This window comes from Toxorhynchites rutilus, chromosome 1 (assembly GCF_029784135.1).
Source record: "Toxorhynchites rutilus septentrionalis strain SRP chromosome 1, ASM2978413v1, whole genome shotgun sequence".
NCBI lineage: Eukaryota > Metazoa > Arthropoda > Insecta > Diptera > Culicidae > Toxorhynchites > Toxorhynchites rutilus.
In genome coordinates this window covers 138,222,583-138,249,804 of record NC_073744.1, presented here as the reverse complement: position 1 = coordinate 138,249,804, position 27,222 = coordinate 138,222,583, and the positions used below count along the sequence as shown (strand labels likewise).

General features: G+C 38.3%; 1 protein-coding gene across 12 annotated transcripts in view; it reads left to right on the top strand.

Moving 5' to 3' along the window:
- Window positions 1–26,624, top strand: part of LOC129764846 (leucine-rich repeat flightless-interacting protein 2) — a 123,886-nt gene extending 97,262 nt beyond the window's left edge. For 3 of the 12 annotated variants that reach the window (XM_055764390.1, XM_055764399.1, XM_055764384.1), the window contains exons 3-7: window positions 11,817–12,116; window positions 12,179–12,542; window positions 18,223–18,375; window positions 18,442–18,626; window positions 24,228–25,911. In XM_055764390.1, the coding sequence (XP_055620365.1) occupies window positions 11,817–12,116; window positions 12,179–12,542; window positions 18,223–18,375; window positions 18,442–18,626; window positions 24,228–24,401 (1,176 nt within the window). In that variant the 3' untranslated portion in view covers window positions 24,402–25,911. The other 9 variants (XM_055764464.1, XM_055764409.1, XM_055764375.1 and 6 more) reach the window with 8 other exon arrangements.
- Window positions 26,625–27,222: the final 598 nt, after the last annotated feature.

The window sequence follows — 27,222 nt, the reverse complement described above, 5'->3', positions numbered from 1 at the left end:
CCGTTCTGGTCGGGGGAATTTTTCGTCAAAGAAATTTCCTCCGACTTGCACTGTGATCACGCGTATTCTAGAGCTTGCCACTCAGAATGCATTCAAGGCGTGTTACTTGGCATAGAAATCTCAACTAAGTACTAATAAAAATGACGCAAGTAATACTACGTTGAGACGGCGAAGTTCCTCTAGGAACGTTAGTGCCATTGAAGAAGAAGGTTATTTTGTATGGTATAAGGTTGTGTAAAAATATACATTGCAACAAATATATATTTTTTTTTACTTTTCGAGAAGAATTTTCTCAGAAAATAATTATTTGAATCTTTGTAACAAATATTACTTATTGCAAAGTGGATCAATATGAAAAAAATGATGGACAAAAAAATCATAAATTTATAAAATAGTAAATCAATTTGTGAAATATATTTCAATCGATTGAAGCTAATGAAATATGTTCAGATCGAAAATAATAACTTGATGAGTAAAGACTTCAACTTAAAATGGAAATGGGCACCCTAATGAAAAAATTAAAAAAATACGGGTCTAATATTTTGCCTCAGGGAACAAAACTACCAATTTTCACGACAAGGGATGCATGGAGGACTGGGTCAAGCGTTGGCACATGAGTGTTGCTTCAGATGGATCATATTTTGATGGAGATAAAATAAATTTGCCTGGAATTTAACTCTATTTTATTTTATTTAAAAATTCTCGGTACTTTCTGATGATTGAGTAGATGTATTTATTTCTGGCCCAATTAATATGAGATAAAAAAACAGTCTTAACATTTATTTCATTCTATTTCAACGATCGAGATCCCCATTCCATTCAATGCGATTGCATTTCACATCCGCTTGTGAAGAGTAACTTTCCATTTCTGGGCGAAAAAATATTGAATACTATTAATTCAGCCAGTCCACTATCAGAGGCGATCTTTATAAAAAAGATCGATCTTATCGAATCGATTTTCCATCCGGCGTAGGGATCTAGTCACCAATTAAATCTGTACCAAAGAATCGATCTTTGAAAAATTGAAAGCTTTTTCCGATTTTTCTGATTATTCTATATGAATGTCGTCTTTTCTACAAACAGGAAATTATTTCAAAATATCACATTTCTATTTAAACATCAAAAGTATTTGGTTTTGTCCTTAGCATGAAGGCCACAGTCACAGAGCATTCATCTTGTGCCGCCAGACAATCATTTTATTGATTAAATTAATTGAAAAAGCATTTTTAGAAATTCAACAGCCACCCAAAACGATACTGCCCAGAACTCAGCTGACAATGATTCCATAAAAGCCAATCGTTCCATACATCTGACATTTAGTCGAAGCCAATTCTTGATTTTGGCGCCAGTTCTAAAAAACAACCTTTCACCTTTCATTGGTGTCAACATCAGGTTCAGTGATTCTATGCGCAAATGGTTACAGTACATCCCCTCGGTAGATGTGAATCGTAGAAAAAGCGATCCAAATGTTGACATTGTTAAAGAAAATGTTAGGTGGCGTTTGGTGAGTTAAAAAGTCGATGTGTACTGAAAAACTAATTTATTGAAAGTTTTTCCAAGATCGAAAAGATCGAAAGCAAAAAAATCGATTTTCTCGATCACAACAACTCAAAAAATCGGAAATCGAAATGGAAAAGATCGATCTTCTAAGTATCGATCCGAGATCGGCCAATCCAATCAGAGGCAACAATGAGAACAAACATCAATAGCTCAGCTGGAAAAGATGTTCGAGACAGAGATGGTGGTGGTGGTGGTTCTTTTTTCTCACAGAAAAAATAAGCCGTCAAATGCATAACGCAACAGGTGTAACAACAGTTACGGAAATCCATAATAATTACCCTAACAAAAACCATTAAAACCCTCGGAGATGGCCGGAAAAACACCGCACTGCCATCGGTAGACAGCGTGTTTCCGCTTTAGCCATAAAAATGCTTTCAAAATGTGGTCTTGGATTACAAAACACAATCCGTTAAAAATGTTGGGAAAATTCGTAAACATGTTTTTTTTGTGGGTGTGCGTTGTGTGATCGAAAACTGTAACATTCAATGAAAGATTATTAAATCACACAATTTGGAATGCTTCCCTTGAGACCAGTGAACTGCTTCGGGGTCAAATATCCCGCGAGGAGCTTGATGCGACGACATAAAATAGAATCGATGCCGATTGCATCTGAGAATTCACGTGGGGGCTCTCCCCCATTCTACGTGTGCTGATGATGATGATGATGACGATGCTCGAGTAGTAGAGCCATTGCATGCAGTTGGTGGACATGTGTGAAATTCTTTACTCCACAGACGATGCTCTCGCCCTCTCTGTCTGTGAAGAGATAATTTTTGGTTTTAGGTGTTATTTGTTTCCAAGGCCCATTTATTTCCAAAGGGAACAGTATAGGTAGGCTTGAACCCACAATAGTAGGTAGCTTATTTGTAATTATTTATTTATAGACGGTTCTCCCAGTTGTTGCTAGCGATCGCATCCTGTACTCTCCTCATTTCAGATCGTGCTGGTGTGTTTGTCCAAACTTCCGATATCGGTTTTACAGAAGAGAAGACATGGGTTGGGAAGGGAATGGGAAGGTAAAAGACAAACTTTACGCAGATGTGCACAGATCTTAGGGGGGAGAGAATGTCACTCCCTATATATGCTTTTTCATCGGGCCCATTAACTGACAACATATATCAACAATTAAAGTGTGTGGGAGGTCATATTTCAGCTTGTTGATTTCGTCCAATTTTAGTGGGAAGTGTAGTGATGATAACTTTCAGTTGCAGCAAGTCGCCAGTGATTATTTTTTCGGTTATCATAAAACGTAGCAAACGAAGGCTTATCGACTGTCGGAATGCTTTTAGCTGTTTAAGGTTTCCCGTTGATAAGATAAGAGCTTTCACAAATAGCCAAACGCATATATCATGAGACCGACTTTCAATTTTTGCATGACGTGCCCAGTCTTTTTCAGGTACAATCATTACGAGCGCATATCGCGACGCTTCGGCAATTCTCAAAGTTTGACTTCGCGGTTGGTACACAAACGGTACCAAGCATAATTGGCCGATCTACTGAAAATCTTATTGCCACGAAAACTATTCTTTCGCGTGAGAAATTTCCCTCCTCCGCACACCTCGGTTTGTTTACGATAAAGACTTGGCCCCTGCCGTTGCCTGTGGCGGTGTGACTTTATGATGTGAACTCGGCGCCTGGACATAACGCTAGCTAGCCATTTTCATTGTGCCATTGGTTGAGAGAGGGCGGCAGCAATCGTCAAATTGAAGTGCTCAAGTGACGAGATAACGGGACTGTTGAAAGAAGCTCTAAATGAGGGTATGAATCGTTTTGAATGACCGCGTACGCCGCCGCCATTTGTGCTCTTTCCGTTCCGATTCAGGGCTATCTCTGTGAGAGAGTCGGAAGTGGTCTTTTATGCTGCGAACAAAGAGCGACATAGCGGTAGGAATTGGTCGATTTCAAAAACTAATCATGCTCTTTCTTAATATTGAGTTTAAAGTCATTGGTAACCATGATTCCGTTGCAGATACAACTCGCCGAAAATGCGTTTACGACAATCTCTATTCGGAGTTACATTTTTAACACCATTTCCGGTGAACCAACTTTCACAAAAGGCTCTGCCCGTTTTCCGAATAAAATAGATAATATGTTTCTCATACCTTGAATGACATAGGGCCCTATTCCAGAAAACGAGACGAGTAATTCGTCTCGTCTCGTCTCGGCTTCAGTCACTGTCGAGACGAGCAAAATATCCCATTCCAGTACACGAGTTTCATTGAAATGTTTTATTTGGTAGACTGGAGAGACTTCAGTCAGTTTTTCTCGGTATAATCAGTGATGTCAGATGAGAAGACATGTTTTTTTTATCTTCGCTTATTTTTCGTTGGTCTATTTCCGCCACTTTAGTGCCAATCACCGACATCAGGGAGGCGACTCCACCTGTCCCTACCTATCAGACCCAACACCTTATGAGCCGGGCCAACTTCTTTTACTTCCCCTCCGAAGGAAGACGTAACCAGAGATTTTTCGCCTCATAAAATCCCAACGACGCCAGCTGGGATTGAACCCAGGCCGATCGGATTGTGAGGCTGTTACGCTAACCACACAACCACTGGCGCCGTCAACAGACATGTTTTTGTTCTGAGAAAAACAAACAATTTTAAAATTGATCAATCGATACTCTTTTCTCAGTGCCAAAATATTAAAAAACATAACAAAAAGGAATTAGTTTCATATATCTTTTAGTTTCATTGATATGTTTCCTCGAGCATATGATTTCATCACTCAGACGTTTTGTTATCATGGATTTATTGGGAGCAATGTTTGTTCACCTAATCAAAGATTTATCAAGAAAAATTTTAAATCTATATATATGTATTTCCAATAAAGTAGTTGTTTTGAATTACTCATTTTCGTTCAATATGTGAAGACCCATTTCGTGTCGTGTTAATATATTCAAAACAGTCATCTAGCATCCCTGGATATGAGTTCAATGTTTACATTTGGTTGTGTTGTTTGGAAGAGGCCCATTTGAAAATTTGTAAAATCATGCAATTACTGAATTGAATTTGATGGTTGCAATTAAAAAACATACATTGCTTATGCAATACTAGTTTAGCCGTGAAACTATTTTTGAAGATAAAGGCGGAGTAGAAGAATACCGATGCTTTCAATCAACAAGGTGAACAAACACATCAAACAAACTAGACGATACGAGCTCGGCTTCTGGAATATGAAAACAAACGAGACGAGCGCTCGTCTCCTCGTCTCGTTTTCTGGAATAGGGCCCATAATCATATATCAGAAATTTCAATTCTATTAAAAAGGATAAACCGAAAAAAATGTTTTTATTTTGGTTAGATTATTTATTCCGAAATCGAAGAATTTATGACAAGATTTTCATTCTGGACTCAGTACATTTTATCTGTATAGTTGTAACGAACTAAATAATACTTGTATGGGAAGTGTTTGAGAATGAATGATATTTATTTGGTGGATGTTTGAGCATGACTACACACATTTGCTTGTTGGGGTCGCCAACCTCCTGGGGTCGATTTCCGTCTCCCAGGGCTCGACATAACCGAAAATTGATTTTGGGGGTCGACGAGGTCTGAAAATCGATCCCTATAAAGTAACACAAGTTCTTATTTGAAATATTCAAGATGCTACATAAGATGTATTACGTGAACCACCCTGTTATAAGAATAAAAATTTAGTAGAAAGTCATAAAATCTATTCTTTGCTCCTTTCAAAAAGCTTCTACTGACACCTCAAAACAAACAAAACAAAACATTACAATGGGAATTAGCTGACGCAGTTATGCGATCGAAAATAGCACAACAAAAAATTTGCATAAAAAACCGCACAAAAACAGGTTTTACTGTACGTGATTTAACACGAAGGAAGTCGTCATCAATTTTATGTCCAAACATGCTACTGATATTTTACTGTATAGCAAGCTTGTCCTTAGGTTGCAAGTTCATTTGCGTACTTATCTTCTGATTTAATTCAAGAGATGACAATGTGTTTACATAGCTAAATTAAAGTGAACTAGAATAAAGTGATTGAAAGAGAATTTACAAAATGCTTGGTTATCTATTTTTTTTATCCCATTTATTTATTTTAGGCTCATTTTAGCTGTAACAGAACAAATTTTAATCGTGTACATGTCACATGGTTATCATATCTATAATTAGTACATTACACAGTTGCCATTCGTCAGTATTCCTTCTATACCATTACATATGGTACATTTACACAGTAGCCATTTAGGCGTAAGAGTTTTCTATCTGTTCTTCCATTATCCAGTTAGACCGGACAGCGGAGACAGTTGATTGATTATTGTTGAGTTGTTTATAGAACAGCAGCCCGATGTGTCTTGTAGAGCAGAGCAGTTGTATGGATGAATCGATCTTATTTCGACCGTGGATCGGTCTCCATCGCTGATGATTGTTGCGTGGACGTAGCTATTATGTAACAACACAAAGATGGTCAATGATGGTCCTGAGTTTTGAACTCACGATCGATCGCTTACAAAGCGAACGCGCAACCAATGTGGCTATGGAGACTCCCCTTGGTTACCTATGTACACGGCAAATTTTTTTAAAAATTATTTCAGGAAACTTGAGATCAGGGTTTGACAATTTTCGAGACTAAAAGATGAAAATGATTTTTTTACTTCTTCCTTGCATTTCAGTCAATTTTATTTCCGATTGTATGTATTCACTACGCATTCTGAAACATCGATTCTTAAATTTCCCTTCTCGTTCTCTCTGTCATTGAATTTACTCAGCTATGAAGCTCTGTTGTTAGGGTATGTTCGATATATTAAAGATGAAAATATGTGCCAAGAAATGATTTTTGCTACATATATGAAGACTGATACCAGAGAAGAATCGGTTATTCAGACCGTGGAACGTTTTTTTTTACCGACAAAGAAAGAAGACATGGACTGATAGTGCATCATCTATGGTAGGTCGTCATCGTGGTTTTACAGCTCACATAAAGTTACAACATCGTGAGGTATTGGTCATTCACTGCGTGATACACAGACAGCATTTAGTAGCAAAAAATCTGAGCCTTAGATCGCATCAGTCTTTGTTATATGTTATAAGTGCTATCAAAAAGCTTCGAAGCAATTCTTTGAACACTCGATCATTTGCTCAGCAATATGAGAAAAACGACGAAATCTTTAATCGGTTACTTCTACATAAAATAAATTCGTACTCTATCACAGCCATGGAATGAGCCAAGGTGATAAAGCAAGAAAAGTTGATTATCTTCAGTACAGATGAAGAGCTCAAGCAGGAGTACAACCAAGGTTTTCATAAGTTCTGGTTACAACGCAACATTGAAACACAGTATCCTACGAAGTGGGACATTGCTGAAAAATTTCTTCTTAGTTTTCCATCATCATTATTATCTAAAATGGCTTCAGTGTAATTACAAACAACCCGAGACTGAAGGAACTATTTAGAAATCAACGAAAATCAACGGAGCAGAGATTTAAGGTGAAGGTGGAAGCTAGCCATTGTAGTAGTATAGGTAAACCCTCGTGTAAAAATGGGGTAATAGTGTTTGTGAGAGAAGAGCAAAGCACACGTAAATAGATCAATTCACTTATCAGATTGTGTGGTGCTTCATTGACACGAGTCTTTGAATACATTTGAAAAAAAAAACAAATAACAATTCAATACTAAAGTAAAATGTATGAACGATATGTTCCGATGAACAATTGCAAATATAAATATATATAGAAGGTGCATTTGCATATGATTCTGATTATACGCGAGCGTAACATGAGCAAATTTATAACACATGCGAATTGGGGCACTTTTGGTATTAACAAGTTCTTCCGCATAGTAACTCGATGTTGATAATTCCTTAATATTTTCCTTCGTTGATCGTATAGTTTTCACATATTCACGTTGGAAAGCCTTAACCCTTCTCTTCGTTGGCCGAGGCATTTAGATTGAATTTAATACTTTTCCGTTTACTGTTTTTGAAAGCATAGGCAGCCGTGGCAGTGTTCCGAGCTCTGCAATACAATTTTCTTACCCAATGTCAAAGTTGCTAAAACTTACATTATAGACCCATTAAACGTAAAAATAATAATTGTATTGATATCAACACAATTTTATTCTATTGATTTTCATGACATGGGACGCTATGACTCCGGAATAACATTTTATTGAGTGGTTTTTATAGCTGTTTCGATGATGTTGTTTGGCATCAGTGTCGAAAAAATAACGATGCTTCCACCAATACAAACAAAACCATTGCAGAAGATTGGAAAACGAAAATATAACTTTCAGAGCACTTGCTCGAGTTTTCCGACGTTCTTCACTATACAGTGCGAAAGCAGATGAAAGTTTAATATCTTGTGAGTAATGGATTAGAGTTTGGTTGATATTACTTGATGGGAAGTGTGCGAAAACGATCATTTTCTTCACACTGTTTCGCAAAATTATTGATTTTCGGGCGAGAGGTGAGGGAGGGAGATGAAAGAAATGAGCGCCATTGTGGCAGCCATTTGTGGCTAGCTGCCACCTTCACCTTAAGCCTTTAATTAATCAGTATTGAACCGTATTTTGATATTTTGGTAGTTTCGGATATATTGGATTGCGATTTGAATGTTTTTATAGTTTGTTTGTATTAATAATTATTAATTTTACTAAATATTTACTAAATTCTATGTCTATTTATTTTGTTGAATATGATGAGAATTTTTTTTCTGTATTATATAATGACTTTCAACATTTTGGGTGGTTTGTCACATTAAATTTTTTGAAAGAATGTCGGGAGTGTGAATAGAACTCGTGACCTTTTGCGTGGAAGGTACGGATGTTACCACTACGCCAGATCGCTTCTGTAAAAAAATAATGTCTAGTTTACTCATTTAACTGACTGACTGATGATGTTTTTAAATTGGTAGTTATTCAGTAAGAAAAAAAAACTAAAGATAGGATATTAAAAGAAATTTGGCTATAGGGTCTGAGGCATGTCTAAATTCTGAAAAAGGGGTCGCTTGCCCAAAATAGTTTGAGAACCCCTGCTCTAGCCAATCAACATATTTCTCTTTTGAAGAATTCTGATTTTTCGAGATTTTCCTATTGCCAAGCCAAATTCTGATGCTTTCGTAAGAAGTTAATCACTCTCCTGAAAGGTCTGAGTGTATCGAGTTCATTTTCGCAATATGTGATCTGGTGTTGTCGTGTTACAAAATGTGACTACATATTTTCTATGTTGCTATGTGACTATTTTCTTTCTGTACAATTAATATTTTGGAGAGCTGGGGCCGACACTGATATTGTGCAAACGCTCCTGATTCGGGCTGAATGAGAAAGCGCAGCATGGACAGCGCTGGACTCAACGTGCTTAGCAACAAATCCCCCATCTCCCTCTCGCCTTCGCCCTCCTCAAGCTACAAGCATGCGACACACTTAATATAGCAGCTCAATATGGACAAACCACAAATTTGTCGCTTATCACAACACTCCGGCTGGTATTTCCAGGAGAGCACTCTTATTCAACGAATCATCCGTTTCTTGACAGTTTCGTAAATTCCAGCACAATAACAAGCGATGTCACTAACACAAGCAGTGGCAAGGGTCTTGTCTTCACCTTTTATTATCACAAAACATGGCTCCGAACGGATATTCTTCCGTTGCAATCGTAATCATAACATCAGCGGATTATCCAGAGGAGGTAGAGAACTCGGAATGGTAGATTACTTGATTCAATCTTCGTAAATGACCCAGCAATTGTTACCATTCTCAAGCCGTTCGATTTTCATTCCTGACTACGATTCTTCTCCTCAACGATTTGTCTATCATTAAATGGTGACAAATTCGGGAAGAAGACTCAGTGGATGCATTGGTTAACAAATTGTGAAGCAATCTGTAGGCGTGAGTTACACTTCAACAGCGTGCCACGGGACCCACTCCAAAGTCTTCAAAGGATTACCGCTGGATGGGTTCTATCATAAATCTACAAGCTAGGTCCGGTCGAAACAAGGCACAACAGGATAGGTTTACTGCTCCATTTGATTCTACTGCTACTGTTTCCGGTTTGAAGGTTGAAATGAAACTGGAAACAATTATGCACATACCCAATCGGCGGAGGACGGAGCAATAACATTAGATAGTTGTTTGTAAAATTTGGGTTTAATAACAATACTTACAGTAATTGTTTTCTTTCGAACGCATGATGGTTTCAGTAACTCATAGTGTACAACACCATTCTGATTTCAATAAATACAGAACGACAGTGAAATATGACAGTGAAAATAGGCCTTACCTATTTTTTGTTTTTACATTCGGATTCTAATAGTATATATATTTTCCATCTCCAATGTTTGACGTGGAAACCTCTTTTCCGTGTCTTCGAAATAGCATTTCACAAGTGGTTTTCGCGTTCGAATTGCTTCTGATTCATATGGAAACCAGCTCAATCGCCATTAATTATCACTACCAATTATGAATTTAGATCACAAGCAGAACAACAACAGACGGGTTGTTGACCGTTTCGATACATGTTCAATTTCATATTTTCATTTTACATCCTTCCATTTACCTTCTTGTTGATCATAATCCCACGTTAAAAGCTTCCAGCATGAGGTATTGTCAAGGCTATTCTTTTTAGTTATTGATACCCCATTTTGTTTTCAAAGAGGCAGTTCCGTTTCAATTATTTGTTTTCCTTCGTAATTGGAAGGAATTATTTGTAGATAAAATTTGAAGAATTTTATTAAAAAGGATCTCTTCGACCAACTCCAAATATAATGATCTCTTTTTACTGACATTGATCGTAAGCTGAATTATGACATTGTCTATTCTTGCAGTCACCAATATGTTAGAAAATCTGACAACTCTTAGTCGGGTGTATCCTTAATGTAGATAATGTTGCTGTTCTAGAGTGTTTTTCAAAGTATTATTCCCATTTAGTTCGCATTATTAATCATAGTTGTAATACACAAAAAAATTTTTGGATCATTTAACTAGATGTTAGAGTCGGAGTCGGTAATTTTTTTACGATTCCGACTCCATAGCCCTGGAATTATTTATTGAATGGAAATAAGAATTAAGCAAGGAAATGTAAAACATTTCTTAGCTGACTACTTTATGCTGACGTGAGCGCGATCTATCATTTTACAGGGCACGATTTTGTCAATTCATATCAAATGGGATTTTTACTACCGACAACGCCCACGAATCATCTAATAAGGCTATTCGTATTTATCTTATATGGCCTCGGTTGTTTTTTTTTGCTTTCCAAAATTAAAATTATTATTTCAGAGCGCTCATTTAAGAAGACATTGGAGAGTAATCGCGTATAGAACTGAAGTCGTTGAAATACGTTTGATAAATGTTTTGATTATGATAAGATTATTCGTTGGAATAAGTAGCATACACCAAACAAATAAAAAAAATGCAAAGTCAATTGAACACCGTTTCAATTTTCATTGATATGGATTAGCATATAGCGAATGCTACAAAAATAATATACGGGATTCTGGTAACATCAGCCATCATCTATTGTTTCTCACTGAGGGAAGAGTATGATCTATGGACGCACCTTAGAGACGCGCTTGAGCAAAATAATCACGAAAACGATCATTACCGTCTAACCCTTGCTCTCTGCATGATCATCTCCATCCCTTCCATTCCATCGACGACGATCGTTTCACTTTCGATCTCAGCGACAGCTACAGATTATTCACTCCCCCCTCGCCTCTCCTGGTTCTACTGATCCTCTGCATCACGGTGATAGAGCGACTCGAACCCCTGTAATAAATCTTGATAAATGGCGAACCATACGGTATCTGCGCGCGCACTCCGCCGGTGTTTCACGATTAAAGAGGATGGTTTTGAAGTGTCAAAACTTCTGCGTACTGTGAGTGAGGGCACCCCATGCAATAATAAAACCGATACCAAATATACACATATTCCCACACACTAAATCTTACGAGCCAAATCGGAGAAGGGAAAATGAACCGTTCATTTGTGTGTTTATATATTTAATGTCGTTATTGTCATTCCGGTAAATTTTCGTCCTCCCCCATCGTGTTTACAATTTAAACTGGGTCGAGGGTAACCAATTTGTTGTTTTCGTACTGTGTGCGCAAGCCTTTTATGTTCTCGCATAGTTCCATGTTTCTGGAAAAACAGGGACCCTAGGAAAAAAAAATCACTAGTTTCCCCCTTTCTTTTGGAGGGCATATTTCAAATGAATAGATTTAAACAGTTGGCGACGTTGATGAATTTATTTTAATTTTTCATTTTGTTCACCCCTTTTTTTCTCTCTCTCAACAGGCGGAGGCCCGCTTGGCAGCCCGGCGACAAGCACGTGCGGAAGCACGCGAGATTCGGATGCGGGAGCTCGAGCGACAGCAGAAAGAACTGGAACAGAATGCCGATCGTGTGTTCGACCTGCAGCAGCAATCCGTTGGATTATCGACGTCCGTTGGTGGGGACACTTCGCTGGGATCACGTTCCGCCCGGCTCACAGTCAACAGCACGGTACGTGGTAGCTCACTCTCCTCCCGAAGAAGCAGCGAAGACTCGCTAGAGGAAGAAGGGCGAAGTCTAAGGGATCTGCGGCATGAACTTAAGGTAGGTGGAGAAAAAAAAACGAAAGTCTTGTTCGATCATTGTTCATTGTTTAATTCATTCAGGATGTCGAAGAACGTTTCCGCAAGGCGATGGTCGCAAACGCCCAGCTGGACAACGAACGTGCCTCCCAGAACTACCAGATCCAACTGCTCAAGGATAAGCTGGAAGAGATGGAAGAATCCCACGCGCAGCTGCAACGTGAGCACAAAGAAAAATGCCGAGATCATGATGCCTTAAAACGAGCCAACGACAAGTTGTCCGAGGAGCTGAAGCTGGTCCAGGGCCAGTTGCAGGAGCGAGACACGCTGATCGAGGAGCAGGGACTGGTGATCGTGACGGTGGAAAACGAAGACGGTTCCGATGCGCGGCGAGCCCTAGTCACAGCCGACAACGCCCATCTATTGAAGTCCGCCCAAGGATCGTTAGGTAGGTTCATCAAAGTGGCTGGGTGGCTACCCATTCGGGGAATGCGGGAAAAAGTCGGGAATCAAAACCCATCGGGAAAAATGCGGGAAAAAGTCGTAAATCAAAACCCATCGGGAAAAAATGCGGGAAAAAGTCGGGAATTGCTTCATGAAGTCGGGATTTTCTCTGCTCAGTGTTTTGTTTACGACGTTCTTAAATGTTACTGTAGGAGAACCGCGGGTAATACGGACAGTGGGGGTAATATGGACAGGTAGTTTATGTGTACAGTTACATTTTGAATTTCAGATTTCTGTTAATGAGAACACCTTCTACATGTTATTCTATAATATTTAAGCCACCCTATGGCAATGAATACTGATCTAAAGTGGAAAAGGGAAACAAACACTGAAAATCATACTTGATTCCGCGTATGTATGTAATTTTAGCTGCTTATATATTAAGCATTTTGAGTGGTTTAATATCAAAATTCAATGATGGTTATATTTCGGTTTGTGGATTAACAGAGAAGCGTTATTAGGTATGTACGGTAAATTAAATTCATTTTTGAGTGGAAAATTTGAATTATTGAAATATTATTGAATTAATAATTGGGAGTGAGATGGATTGTGAAAAGTATGTTTAATCTATTCCTAAAGAATGCTCTGCGTCTATAAATGGAAATCAAATCGCCAAATGTGAACTGTCTAGAAACTGACTGGAACCAAAAGCAAAATAGTTGAGAGTCTATCCGTTTATACTGCTGAAAAGCACGCTATCACTTCTAGGTGGATTAATTCGATTTTTTCATCATTTAACGGACATTCGTGATGAGTTCAGATCTTGGTTGAATAAAATTATTCCTCTCGCGATCGATAAACGTCTACGCTTCATTACAAATCTGTCCATATTACCCGCATCGAAAAAAAAAGTTGTACTTTTCGGTCTGTTTAACACTAAACCTACCATCATTTTATATATACCGATTCCGACCGCTGGCTGTCAAATGACCGCTTTTCGAATAAACGTTATGTTTTTTCAAATCAATTATGATCAAAACATAATACATTCAATACAAAAAAAAATACAAAACATTCATATACAATGAAACACAATTAATTATCATGTAATAATCATAAAATATTCAACATTTTCCATAAACATATCTTTTTCATGTAGAACATATGTTTATTATTTTCCTCTATTTGCAACATCCAATTTGACAGGGTTTTCGTCTCTCTGAAATTGCACTTGATTCTCCTTTAGTTTTCTCCATACTTTTCATTCCTTGTTCCTGAAAATCTTGATATTCAGTGGCAAGTTCCTCCTCCAACTGAAATAGAAATTCTTGTCTCGATATGTTTTCTCCTGTTGTCTGCTTGTATAAAATCCAAGCATTTATACCAGTCAAATCCAAAATGTTGATAAATACATGAACAGGCCATCTATGGGATGTTTATTTTGTGTTATACTTTTAATACTTTTTAGACATTTAGTCTGTTATATTCACACCATATTCAGTGTAGTTATAATATGAAATAGTCTCAGGTATACATTTACCTATTTTTCCAATTTTTACGAACTTATGTTTCGAACTCAGCGAGAGACCTTTTTTGTTTGGTATGCTTTTATAAATTGTTAAAGTACAATTTTCTGATTTGTAAAGCTGCGTTGCAAAACGTGCAATCATTCTTTTGTTCTGCAGGTTTGGGCAATTCCATCTTGTTCGCTCAAATAGCACCTATCGAAGCAGTTCTTTCTGATAGGAGTTTCGTTACTAAAGATTCACTTGTCTCAGAATTAACATTATCGTTGGTTATATCCCTTTCACACCCTGTGGTTCAGTGGTTCAGTGTTTCACTTTCCGAAGTACGAAAATCCATTTTCAAAATATTTACTCTTAACGTTTGATACCAACCAAAATTTAATTCCAAACTGAACGGGTTTGTGGGCATACATTGAGTAAATCTATATTTTGTTTTTGTCGCAAGTAGTTGTTCGTCAACAGTTTTATTTCCACCTTCGACATAAGAGCGAATTTGTCAGTCTGTAGACGCTTCGTTCGTCTCCTTCATCAAATCGAATAATTCACATGATTTCCGAGAAACAATCTTTGTTCATGTGTTCGCGAAATAAAATCAGGGCCCCATTTCTTATTCCATAAATATAAAATGTTGCAATTTCTTGTTTGATGCGCACCACGTGCATCTAGAATTGGGATAAAAGCATCTAATTCTGCAGAAGTTAAACTCCATTCGGATCCAAACACTCGACGTGCTTCACTCTCTGTACACATTTTTACGTGTTTCATAATTCGTTGCTCAAGTTTCAACGAAAATGCACTCCTTACTTCTCCCATCATTATATTGCGTTTCGCAAACCCTGTTGGTCCTGGCGTTGCTCTAAAAATGGTATGAAACGGGAACAATTTCATTCTTTTTTGTTCCCTACGTGTGTTCACAATGTTTCCTTCCTCATGTCGAGTAGATCAAAGATTTGATCCAATAGATCATATATACTTTCCATATTCTCAAAATTTGCTTCGTGTATTTCAGACCATAGTTCGTTATGATCGTTTATTTCTTCTAACAACATTCTTTTTTTTACATGCTGGGGATAAATTTCTGAATTTGTATTTTGATGATCCATCAATAATAAATTACAAAAATTATCACTTACTATTTTTAAAAAAACTTAAAATGCTTGCTTGAGTTTCAATGCAAAAAACTTCAAAAAAAATCATATATTCTCCAGCGGTCAAATGACTGCTCATGGTAGGTAAAGGTATCATACATATGATTATCAGGAAAAACAAAAGAAGAAGAGAAATAGAGTTTGAGAAATAAAGTAGCTTTATAATATAGAATAAGTCGTGTAGTAACTTCACATGAAATGAAAACCTAGAATTTAACAATTTTGATTAAAGTAGTTTTGCATTGGTAGTTTTAGTGTTAATTTCAGTAAAAACATTGAAAACATTTTTTTGTTGAAAATTTGGCGAATTAGGTAGAAAAACAGTATATTGAATTGCAAGAAACTGCATCAAAGTTTTGGGAAACATGAGTTTCCAACGATATAATTGAAGTTCTTCTTAACATGTCCGTTTTACCCCCACCTCCCCTATTAAAACGTTAAAACGTCGCACGAGATGCAACCTTGTTTTCACCGAAAGTTGTGTCTTCTTATTCGCACTGCCTTCATTCAATTGATACATTTGTGTTTGCGCTAAATGTCAGTATTTCTATAAAGTTTTGTATTACGATGACTTAGCGGGAGTTTGTAAGAGCTGTTATGGAGAAAATTATAAAGCCCGATCGACTGAAGGTGAAACCTAAATCACTTGTTGAACTCGAACTCACAGAAACAAATTCTACTGCTACCTGGAAGTATTGAAATTGGATTTGTAACGAAATCTGCGATCATAGCAACACCAAACAACGCCAAACTTTCCGATAGAGATGTACTGGTACATTATTTCCGGTGGTACGAAATATCAGGGTACCAGCTGTCGTGAGTTCTACTGCGGATTTTTAAAGAAATTGTTCATACGATCACCTTTGACATATCCCACCACACGTTACCTAGCGAGTATTAACCCGGATGCGATTTCCAACTCTACGGATGTAGCGAAAAAGTGGATGGAGTTAGGCTTGGAAGTATTCGTCGATAAACAAAAATTGCCTGGTGCAGATGAAATTAGGAATAAGTATGGACAGTTGTGTTAAACGTCTTCTGTTAAAATCATATTATCTGCATATCAAAGAAAAAATCATAGAATGAATTTTTTTTTGTATGGAACCTATCGCTCAGTCGAAGAAGGAGCTTCCAAATTTAACCCTGTTTGTGAAAAAAAACTCTGATTTTGTCGCATGGCAATGCATCATTGGAAAGAGGATTTTCTATCAACGAAAAGCGCTTGATAGTAAACCAAACCGAGGAAAGTTTAACGGAACAAAGAATCGTGTACGACGCAATCAAGAATGCAGGAGGAGTTACTGGTGTTGTAACGAAATCGCTCATCTATTTCGGGTGCAAACATAGTCAAGATACGTGGAGTCCTTAAAAGCGAAGCAAAATAAAGAAGATGAGAACAAAAACGCTGCAAAACGAAAGCAGGAGGCAGAAAAAGAAGAAACTTGGAGGTAAACGAAAAAGCTGTTGAAAAAAAAAAGTGTTGAAAGTTTAACTGAATTTCAAACGCTTCATAAACATTTTTCTTTATGATTATGATTTACATTCACATTCTTTTCTTTTATGGTTTCCTTTTGGCATCCAATAGAAAAACTCATATTTTTGAAAAAAAAAATAGTAGTTTATAACAGTTCAGCTGTTTATAAGGTAACACAGGAAAACAATTTTTTTTGTAAAATGCAATTTTATTATTCAACATAATTGCCTTCGAAGGCGATACAGCGATTATAGCGATCTTGCAACTTTTCGATACCATTTTTATAGTGCTCTTTCGGTTTTTTTTTCCAAAATAGGCCTCAATTTTGGTAATCACTTCATCATCGGTCTTAAAGTTCTTGCCAGCGAGCTTTCTCTTCAGGTCTGCGAACAGAAAATAGTCGTTGGGGGACAGATCTGAAGAATACGGTGGATGCGGAAGCAATTCGAAGCCTAATTCATGCAATGTTGCCATCTTTTTCCTTTTTTTTTTCACAATAACAAAAGTTGCTTCACTCTCAATGCTGTAACTCACGAACCAATCGACCGATTGCTGTCAAATTTTGACACGTATCCATTGAAAGATGGTTCTTTGTGATAGTCAGGTAGATTTTTGCAAGAGACGTAAACCTTATGAACTTTTCTGCCGAACTGGCGCTGGAAAAAAAGGGACGTATTCTAAAGAAAAAGGAGTCAGATTGAGGGTCATTTAAAAAGTGCTACAAACTTCGTGTTATTTAATTCATCTCGTCTCATATGCTCCTATTCCTGCTAAGCATTTTTGTCGAGCGACACAAGACAGGTTTTCTGTGTAATTTAATTTACGATAGTTAATGAAATAATTAGGCACGGGTTATTGTTTTAAATAAAAACCTGAACATGTCTTACTGAATCACAAAATGAGCTTTAAAAACATGATTACGTAATTTTTTATGTTCTGATTGTTCAGGCATGCGTATGAGCTCTGATTCAAATAACTTAATTACTTAATTTGGTTGTAATTAATTGTAATTAATTGTAGAATTTCGATTGCACAGAAGAGTCGCATTATGGATTTTTGGTTCAACTCGGGAATTGATAATAGAGGGTATCCGGGACATGCTAGAAATATGTTTGGATGTGAACGAAACTTTTTGAATTCTGAGTAAGTAGAGGTAGGCTGGATGTGATACATTTTAAAGGGCTTCAGTTTCCAGCTGCATATATTCCAGAAACAATCTCGTCCGTATCTTCCATCTTCTGAATCCTACATCCAACATACAATCCGTTGCTGAGCTACACACCGTCCAATTGTTTGTCCCATGCGCACCTTGGAAACAATAAAGTAAAAATATCTTCGCAGTTCGGGTCAAATCAATTTTTAACAAACGATACAATATTATTAAATTTTCATTTTTGAGAGTCGGGAATTTCGTAAAATCATGCGAGTCATGCGAGAAACAGTCGGGAAAAACGCGGGAATTCAAAAATTAAAATTGAATGGCCACCCTGAAGTTGCTCACACGCAGTTTTGCTCATATACCCTTGTATATTTCAGATGTTAGACTTAAGAAATTCGCGGAGGAAAAGCAGGAGCTGCAGAACGACGTTCAGGCGCTACAGCAGCAGCTGAAGGACATGAGAACGAAGGGAAGGAAGTACAGCGCCGTCAACGGATCGCTGGACGACGATGACTACGAAGATGCACAAAGTACAGCCTCATCTATCGCTCTTGTTTCCGATTCCCAACTAATTGGTTTTGTTTTTCATTTTCAAGGAGAAGCCAACAAACTCATCACCGACTACAAATACAAACTGCAGAAAGCGGAACAGGAGATCGCTAATCTGCAGGCCAGTTTAGCGCGGTCCGAATCGCAAGTTATCCGATACAGAAGCACTGCCGAAGCGGCAGAGAAGGCTGAAAGCGATTTGAAAATCGAAAGGAGAAAACTTCAGCGTGAGGTAAGTGTTTCGGATTGCGTCATTCTAGACGAACAGAGCGTTTGTTTCACGTGAGGCTGTGAGGCCGCCCATTGGTGTGTCATTCTATCGAATTATATCTTTATGCCTATCACCTATCGCGCAGCCACTTATCACCCAGTTCTGGGACGAATGCCACTGCCAGTAGAGGTGACAGCCGCTATTTCACACATGCGAGGACAGCAACCGACTAGTATCGACGATAACGTGACGAGGCGCGTGTGCAGGCGGCCTCACCACCAATTGATTAATTAGGCTACACTTAAAAATATGTTTTCATACGACAACCAATCGACTACTACTACTGGCTGACGATGTCTGTATCAACTGACTGCTCTGTGCGTTTTCTCCTGTATCGCGCAAATTAATTTGTCGGCGCAAGTGATCGGCCCAGTGCGAATCTGTAAGCAATGAGGGTTTCGCTGTGTTTTTTTTGTTTTGAGTTGTAAAATCGTTATGCATCGTGTAGTGATCCGTTCAACGAAATGATTGGTGATCATGATTAGTGTCGTTTTAATCGGTTAACCCCGCTGCGTTGCTGTAACTTTCAATTACCATCAAGTCTTAATAATGAACAACCGAAGGTTGCAAAACTATGTTATTTTTGCGTTGTGCTTTTCTGAGATTCTCTAAGTGTACGAATCGCTGTTCAAATTTGGAACTCCACTAAATCAGTGACTAACATCATGTTTAATGTTGTTTGAGCTTTGAAGTTTGAATCATAGTTTGTTCTCGTCTTAATACCATTTCACTCATGAAGTTTGCTACCAATCAAATCGAATTCTTGGCAAAATGTTTGCGCTTCTCGTACGAGTCCTTCATTTTCTGGCAAAAATAATTGCCAACTCCATATTTCACGCACTAGATTTCCTCAAACTTAATATAAGGGTAGTTTGGCCGGTTTCCGGTTCATAATTCTAACATTGAAAACTGCTGCATTTTCATAGTTCAACCCTTCCTTAGTTACATCCGCAGGTCATTACTTAAAAAGTTTTTTTGAAAATTGTTCTGTTCACGAAAGCAACCACAACATGTGGTCATTTGAGCCGCTAGGAAGCACAGAGGCGGCGCGTGACTGAGTAAGCTTCCTGTTCAATCAACGATGGTGTTCAGTCCCTGAAGAGAGAGAAACATTGGTTCACAAGTTTCACCCCACCTCCTTTTGGTGATTCTCCTGTCACCAGGTATAGCAGTCTAGCAGCAAGGATCAAATGAGTATTTTTCCAACCGCAAAGCAGCAAGCAACGAAAGAGAGTAGTGAAGCAACACGTGAACGTGTTGAAACCTGTTCTTTCTTCCATAATACTGAGTAGTAAAGAGTTTATATTTTAATCCTGTCGCAACGTGTGTTCTTTGCCATTTGCCCAGTTAGTTCCTTTCAGAACTGATTCCCGAAAGTGTTTCCGCTGAGAACTTCAAGTTCAAGCGTCCAGAGGTACGTTTCCCCCAGTGAAACGGTGCATCAACCGACCAGAACCTCCGCTCTCAAGGCTATCGAAATTAACAGATGGTGTGTGTGTGTTTTTTTTATCGTTTCCATCGACTTCGTTCAGTTGAAAATTTGAAACCTCAAATGTCATTTCTACACAAAGTGGCGCATCAGTAGTAGTGATCGCTTCATACCTATTTGACTGCGTTTGCCCTGCCGCACTTGAAGATGCAGAAAAGTATTTAAATGGCGGCAGATTCAGATAAAAGGTTTGAAACCGGTAGCCATTACTGGTTATTTCAAAATGTTGTATTGTTTGCGTGCAGGTTGTGTGGTGTAGTCAAGTGTCACCATCATATTACATTTTTCAAGGTGGAGAAGTTCCACCCAAACAGAAATGAAAATAGGGATGTTCGGGATAATATGGAAATTACAAATAAATTACCTTCGATAATTTCTTCTACTACAAATGTGAAATCGAAAAAAAAAAGATTTTTTCTTTGAGATTGTCTAGCCGTCCTGTAAATAGTTTGAACAGGCGGACGAGTCGCCACTGAGGAAGCATTGCCTTCATACTTGACGATTTTTATTGCATTTGATCAATCCTAATCTCCAAATCTCCCCTCTATTGCGTGGTAGTGTTACTCTCTCCAGTGCCAATGGAGAATGGTCGGCCTACCTGAATGCCTTCCTCATTCTCATTCAATCAAATTAGGTTCAATTTGTCATTTAATATCCTACTACTCCAAAATTGTATGTCAAAAGGAAGCCGTAAAGATGTTGATCACGTAGCTCCGTCTTCGTGTGAAACGAATGCCGTAGCGTAGCTATTCGATTTGATAACACTGAAGAAATTCGTGACGCTACGCACTTCGCGCTCGGAATAGAAAAACTCGTGCCACGCTATGAAAAATGTCTCGAACGTTACGACGATTTTGTAGAAAAATAGAAAATAAAACGTAGATTACGAAGATCACCTTGTTTTTTGTCTTAACTTTATTTTACGGCGATTTCTGAGGCACTGAAACTTATTTGTTGAACTACCCTCGTAGCAATGATTGTTGCACTTGAACGTTCTACGGAAGTGGTTTAGTGCCAGACGTAACCATCGCCTTGAAAAGTTTTCTTCATCAACGTAGGACTACGTTTAACAGAAAGGTATGGGGTGTAAAATGAAAATCTAAAAACCGAACATGTGAGAAATAATTAAATATTTCGAACGCTCAGGACTTGATCACTTCTTGATACATCACAAATATTAGGCTGTCAAAAAAGTCCTGCGGTATTTTTTTTTGAATTTTCATTTGTTCATAAAATTAGTTACAATCATCTGTTTTAAGTCAAATATGCACCGTTTTGTTCGATGGCTTGTTCCCAACGAGATGCCAACTTCACCCCTGTTATAGAAGCTCGCTTCCTTATTGGCAGAAAACTCGGATAGCCAATTTTCGCAGTCCTCTTTTGTGGCTAACTTCTGACTACCTAGCTCGTTCGCCATGGACAAAAACAGGTGGTAGTCACTTGGTGCAAGGTCCGGACTATACGGCGGATGCAAAAGAACCTCCCATCCGAGCTCCCGGAGCTTCTGGCGCGTCACCAAAGATGTGTGTGGCCTAGCGTTGTCCTGATGGAAGACAATGCGGCCTCTGTTTATCAAAGATGGCCTCTTCTTCACCTTCAAGCGGTCCAGTTGTTGGCAGTACAGGTACGAATTGAGCGTTTGGCCATAGGGAAGCAGCTCATAATAGATTATTCCTTGACAATCCCACCAAACACACAGCAGAACCTTCCTGGCCGTTAATGATGGCTTGGCCACCGTCTGAGCCGCTTCAGCGGGCTTCGACCACGACCGTTTGCGCTTCACGTTGTCGTAAGTGACCCACTTTTCATCGCCAGTCACCATCCGCTTCAGAAACGGGTTGATTTTGTTGCGATTCAGCAGCGATTCACATGCGTCGATACGGTCAAAGATGTTTTTTTTGCGTCAACGTGTGTGGCCCCCATACATCGAGCTTCTTTGTGAATCCAAGCTTCTTCAAATGGTTAATAACGGTTTGATGACTTATCCCCAGCTCTTGGCCGATGCTACGGCTGCTACTATGCCGGTCTTTCTCGACTAATTCAGCGATTTTGTCGCAATTTTCGACGACAGGCCTTCCGGAGCGTGGTGCATCTTCGACGACCTCTACACCAGAACGAAAACGTTGAAACCATCATTGTGCGGTGGAAATGGAAACTGTATCGGGTCCATAAACTGCACAAATTTTATTGGCAGCTTGAGATGCATTTTTGCCTTTGTCATAGTAGTACTGTAAAATATGTCGGATTTTCTCTTTATTTTGCTCCATATTTGCGACACTATAACTCACGAACGACTTAACCAAACAAAACACTGTCAAGGACTATATTATAGCGCGCAAATACCTTTCCAACAAGCTATAGTATGACTCGATACAATGAATACAACTAGAACTACGCGCTTACAACGACACCTCGCAGAAATACCGCAAGACTTCTTTGACAGCCTAATATGTCTACATCAATCGATTGAAAATATTCCTACGCATCGATTACAACGTAGAAAATTATATTTGTTGTGACATACAATTGAACAATTGCAAACATGTCAAGCATTATCTGAATTCCGCTTCTTGATTGGTCTAATTTGTGTTACCCAAATTGTTCCGACTAAAAGGAGCGGTTAAAGTAGCAGCAAATACATCAATACAAATGCGAAAACAATCGTAGCTATTCACCGCGTATTGCATTCCATTCAAGGGAAATAAGAAAAATAAGAAATAGAAGTCATATAAATGTTGGGTTTGCTTCAGTTACCCTCGTTTTCTGTGTTTTCTACCGTGTTGAACGATTGTTTTCCTTCAAAATGCATTCTTAGAATATGCACAAAGCAAGCATAGTGTAGAGGTTCTCAAATTCGAGGTGGATACTCGACGAAAAGGTACCTCGCATCGGTTTTTGTACCGTTAGGTGAAGAGTGTTTGTGTATAATTGAATCACACATAAGCTTTTTATAATTTTATTTTGTGCGTTGTCAAAACCAAAGTGATGGTAGAACAATTATAGAATGGCCTGTAGCTGCAGTTTGTATCTTGAATAAAAGATGATTTTTCCACTAAAGAGTTATTGAAAAAAGTTAGATGCATTCTAAAGTTGTATCTAAAATAATGAGCGCATCTATTTTTATAGGAGAAAGTGATTATGTGAATCTATCAGTTTTTCGGGCCTGTTGATGTTTTTTTCCGATTGATCTATAAATTTTCGCGAATCCGTGGTTAAAAGTGGCGTCAATATGCGGTTTACTACGGTGAAAGCTGTGTTCTTCGGTTGAAATTGAATGTTAACATTTGTTCCGCCATGGCTCCTATCGCCGCCTGTACCAAAACCGATTCGGTTCGGATGCGAAAGGTAGGGCATAGTATAAATTGTGGATTACTTTCACCACATACCTTCATTGCCTCTCAGTACAAACTTTTTTTTGGTTCAATTTGATTTTCATCGATGGTGTATTGGATCAGAATGTTTACTTGAACATCCTAAAGAAAAACATGTAGCAAAGTGTGAACAAAATGAGATTGAATCGAGGATTCAAGTTCTACCAAGACAATGACCCTAAGCACAAGTCACATATAGTTCGCACATGGTTACATTATAATTGTTCAAAAGTTATTGGTACTTCTCCCCAATCTCCCAACATCAATCCTAGTTAAAAAAATATGGAAGGTATCAGTGTGGGAAATTTTGAAACCATCAAATTTTTTAAAATAACGATTTTAAAAACCACTTGATCAAAAATTGAATGAATATTCCTTCCGAATACATAAAAAACTCGTAGATTACGACTAAAGACAGCTAAAGATAGTTGCAATGAACAAGGGATACCATACTAATGATGAAATCCTGAAATTGATCAACGCCTTATGAATCGAGTTGAAATTTCAACCAGAGTACGATTATGGGTTTGAGTCAATTTTCATATATTCGCACATACATTCGCAATTCTTAGAGAAATAAAAACCATCATTATGAAAACAGGGGGGTCTCCGTAGCCACATTGGTTGCGCGTTCGCTTAGTAAGCGATCGATCGTGAGTTCAAAACTCAGGACCCTCATTGACCATCTTTGTGTTGTTACAGATTAGCTACGTCCACGCAACAATCATCAGCGATGGAGATCGATCCACGGTCGAAATTAGATCGATTCATCCATACAACTGCTCTGCTCTGAAAGACACATCGGGCTGCTGTTCTATAAATAGCTCAACTATGATCAATCAACTTTCTCCGCTGTCCGGTGGTCTAACTGGATAATGGAAGAAAAATACAATACAGAATACTCTTACGCCTAAATGGCTACTGTGTAAATGTACCATATGCAATGGTATAGGAGGAATACTGGCGAATGGCAACTGTGTAATGTAATGTGCTATAATTATAGATATGATAACCATGTGACATATGTACACGATTAAAATTCGGCTCTGTTACAGCTAAAATGCTAATGAGCCTGAAATAAATAAATGGGATAAAAAAAAAAAAAATTATGAAAACAGATAGCAAACCTTTTAACTCTTATATGACACTATGACTTCATCTAAATAGAATGCTCAGAAACCTTGTTTCCGACTTCCAAAAGAATAGAAAAGAGATCTGCATGGTGGAGTACGATTACGAGTTAGTATCACTGTATAGCGGAGCGGCTCCGGTCATACATAACACGTTTCGGGCAAATGCATGAAGGAATTCTCGAAAAGAATATACGGTGGAACTTCGATTATCAGCGAGCGGATGAACCGCAGTACGGATTATCCGCGAAAGCGAGTTCTCGTGATTCTCGTGATTTTCTCGGAATTCGTCAGTGAGTGGTAGGCTCTTGCTCTTTTGTGTTGATGCTGCCTTTCACATTATCTGAACGCTGGTGTAGAGAAGCTTATAGATGGATACTTCGATGATTTCTGTATTGATAAAACACAGTTTTCGTACTGAAATATCTTTTTTTATATCAGTTTTAGCACTTTATTGCGTTATCCGCGATTTTCGTTATCCACACTGACTTTGCCAGACTATTCCGCGGATAATCGGGGTTCTACTGTATTTTCCGGTGCCGGTACGTGCTGGAGCGCGTCTCAGCTTGGCTACCGTGTCGACATCTGGTGGCAATATTCATTTAGGCAGGTACATCAATCACTATTGAATAAGCAGGCCGAAGGCAGTTTTAAATTGTTAATATTTGAATGAACTCAGAATCGATTCACAAAATCTTACGAATACGGATGAGAGCCAGTTCTGAATAGTGAAGCTTCTTTTTGGTGGACTTCTTTCGCCTCGAATGCCACATCGACGGCTTCCTGTTCATTAGGATAGATCTTCTCGTATCCCTTGGCGTTTGAATTCTTGATATACGCTGTCTGACACGGATAATAAATCGATCCAGAGGTTCCAACATCCATCATGTACACCTGCGCGGGTTGCGGCGGATGTGGTCGATAAAGAAAATTGTTGGAAAAAAGCGTTTCTCGCCAGAATGCGGAACTGGTGGAACATCTATTTAAAATCACCACAGATTGCTAGTCATCGCTCGCTCATAAAGCTTCTCTTGCAATTAACATCCATCGTTAACTATCTACGTCGTACTTCTTGGTCAGCTTAAAGGCTTCACTTTATCAAAAGAAGAGTTGAACGCGAGATGCTCGATATATTCATTGTCACCACATTTGCTTCAGCCGCATCGTGTGATGTTTGCTGCTCTTAAAACGCATGAGTCAAAGATGAATACATTTATGCAAGCAAACAGTCTTATTTTCTAACACATTCTTCCATTCTTTCATTTTTCAGAACCGCGAAGCCATGGACCGCCTGGAGGAGTTGGAAACGTGCAACAACCATCTGCTGAAACGACTGGACAAGCTCAAGAACGCTAAAAGTGCGTTGCTGAAGGACCTCTGATAGGCTGACGATGTCCGGTCACTCACGCACCATCAATTCACCACCATAACTGAAATCATCGCGGTTGCAAGCCAAGTAAAGCACTGTTTCTCTTCCTTCCTATACTCCGTTAACCGTTTTTTGCGCTTGTTTCGATGTGCCGCACTTTTTACTTTCTGCCACGCAAATTAATTCTCGTGTGAGTATGAAAGCGCAGAGTTTTTGATGAGTAAAAGCCCCAGTCCTCTCTGTATTTATTTTGTAAAGAAATAATACTTGTGCGAGTGTTGTTGTTTAATGCGCTTCATTCATCATTCAAAGAAGAAAAAACAGTTTGCCTCCAGGTTTTACTTAAGCAAGTGTGTGGGATGAACGAGAGTAGTTAAAGTATATTGTTTGTTTCGATCCCGCCACCTGGGTCGGGAAAGTAAACTAATTCTGATATACTACCAGCTAGATGTGTAATATATAGTTGTGTAATAACAATGGAACTTATTGTGCACGAGACAGAACTAGAATTTGCACTTACCAGTAAGTAGGCTTGTAAAAAATTATTGAAAAAAAAATTATAGTTCCCCGTTTTGTAATAAATTAAAACTATTAAATATACATATATTTAACTTAATAGTTTAAATTAATACCGCAGAGATTAGGCATATTTAGGCAAACAAAATACTGTGTATATCTAAGGTGTGTAGTTATGAATTGGACAAAGAAGCAGTTTTTTAAAAATTAATTTATTGGAAAACGGCAGAATTCCACACATTTATAATGGTTAAATGCCAATATTCAGAAAATAGCTATAGAAAGGTGGAATGTTAACTGCATCGAATTGGAACAAACACAAAATGCCAAACCATAAAACAAAAATCGTCAGCCACCCTTACGAAGTAGAATTCGGAACCAATAACAACATCAACGGGGCAGTAGAGATATAATTAATTCGAAGAAAAGGTAAGTTGTTAGCCTAGATAGATTTACTGTTGACTATTACTTCTAATTTGGACTCGATTTTTGTTTTTTTTATTGATATCAATTGGTCACTTGGTTCCTCTGTAGAAACGACTCTCCCATCCTTGAGCACTACATCTTCGATTTGTTAACTACTTTATAGACCTGTTTTATCCGATACGACGACCGCTTGCAATGATAATTGAACATGTTTTACATACTCCTAAACTGCCATATTTTTTTGCATTGTTTTCAT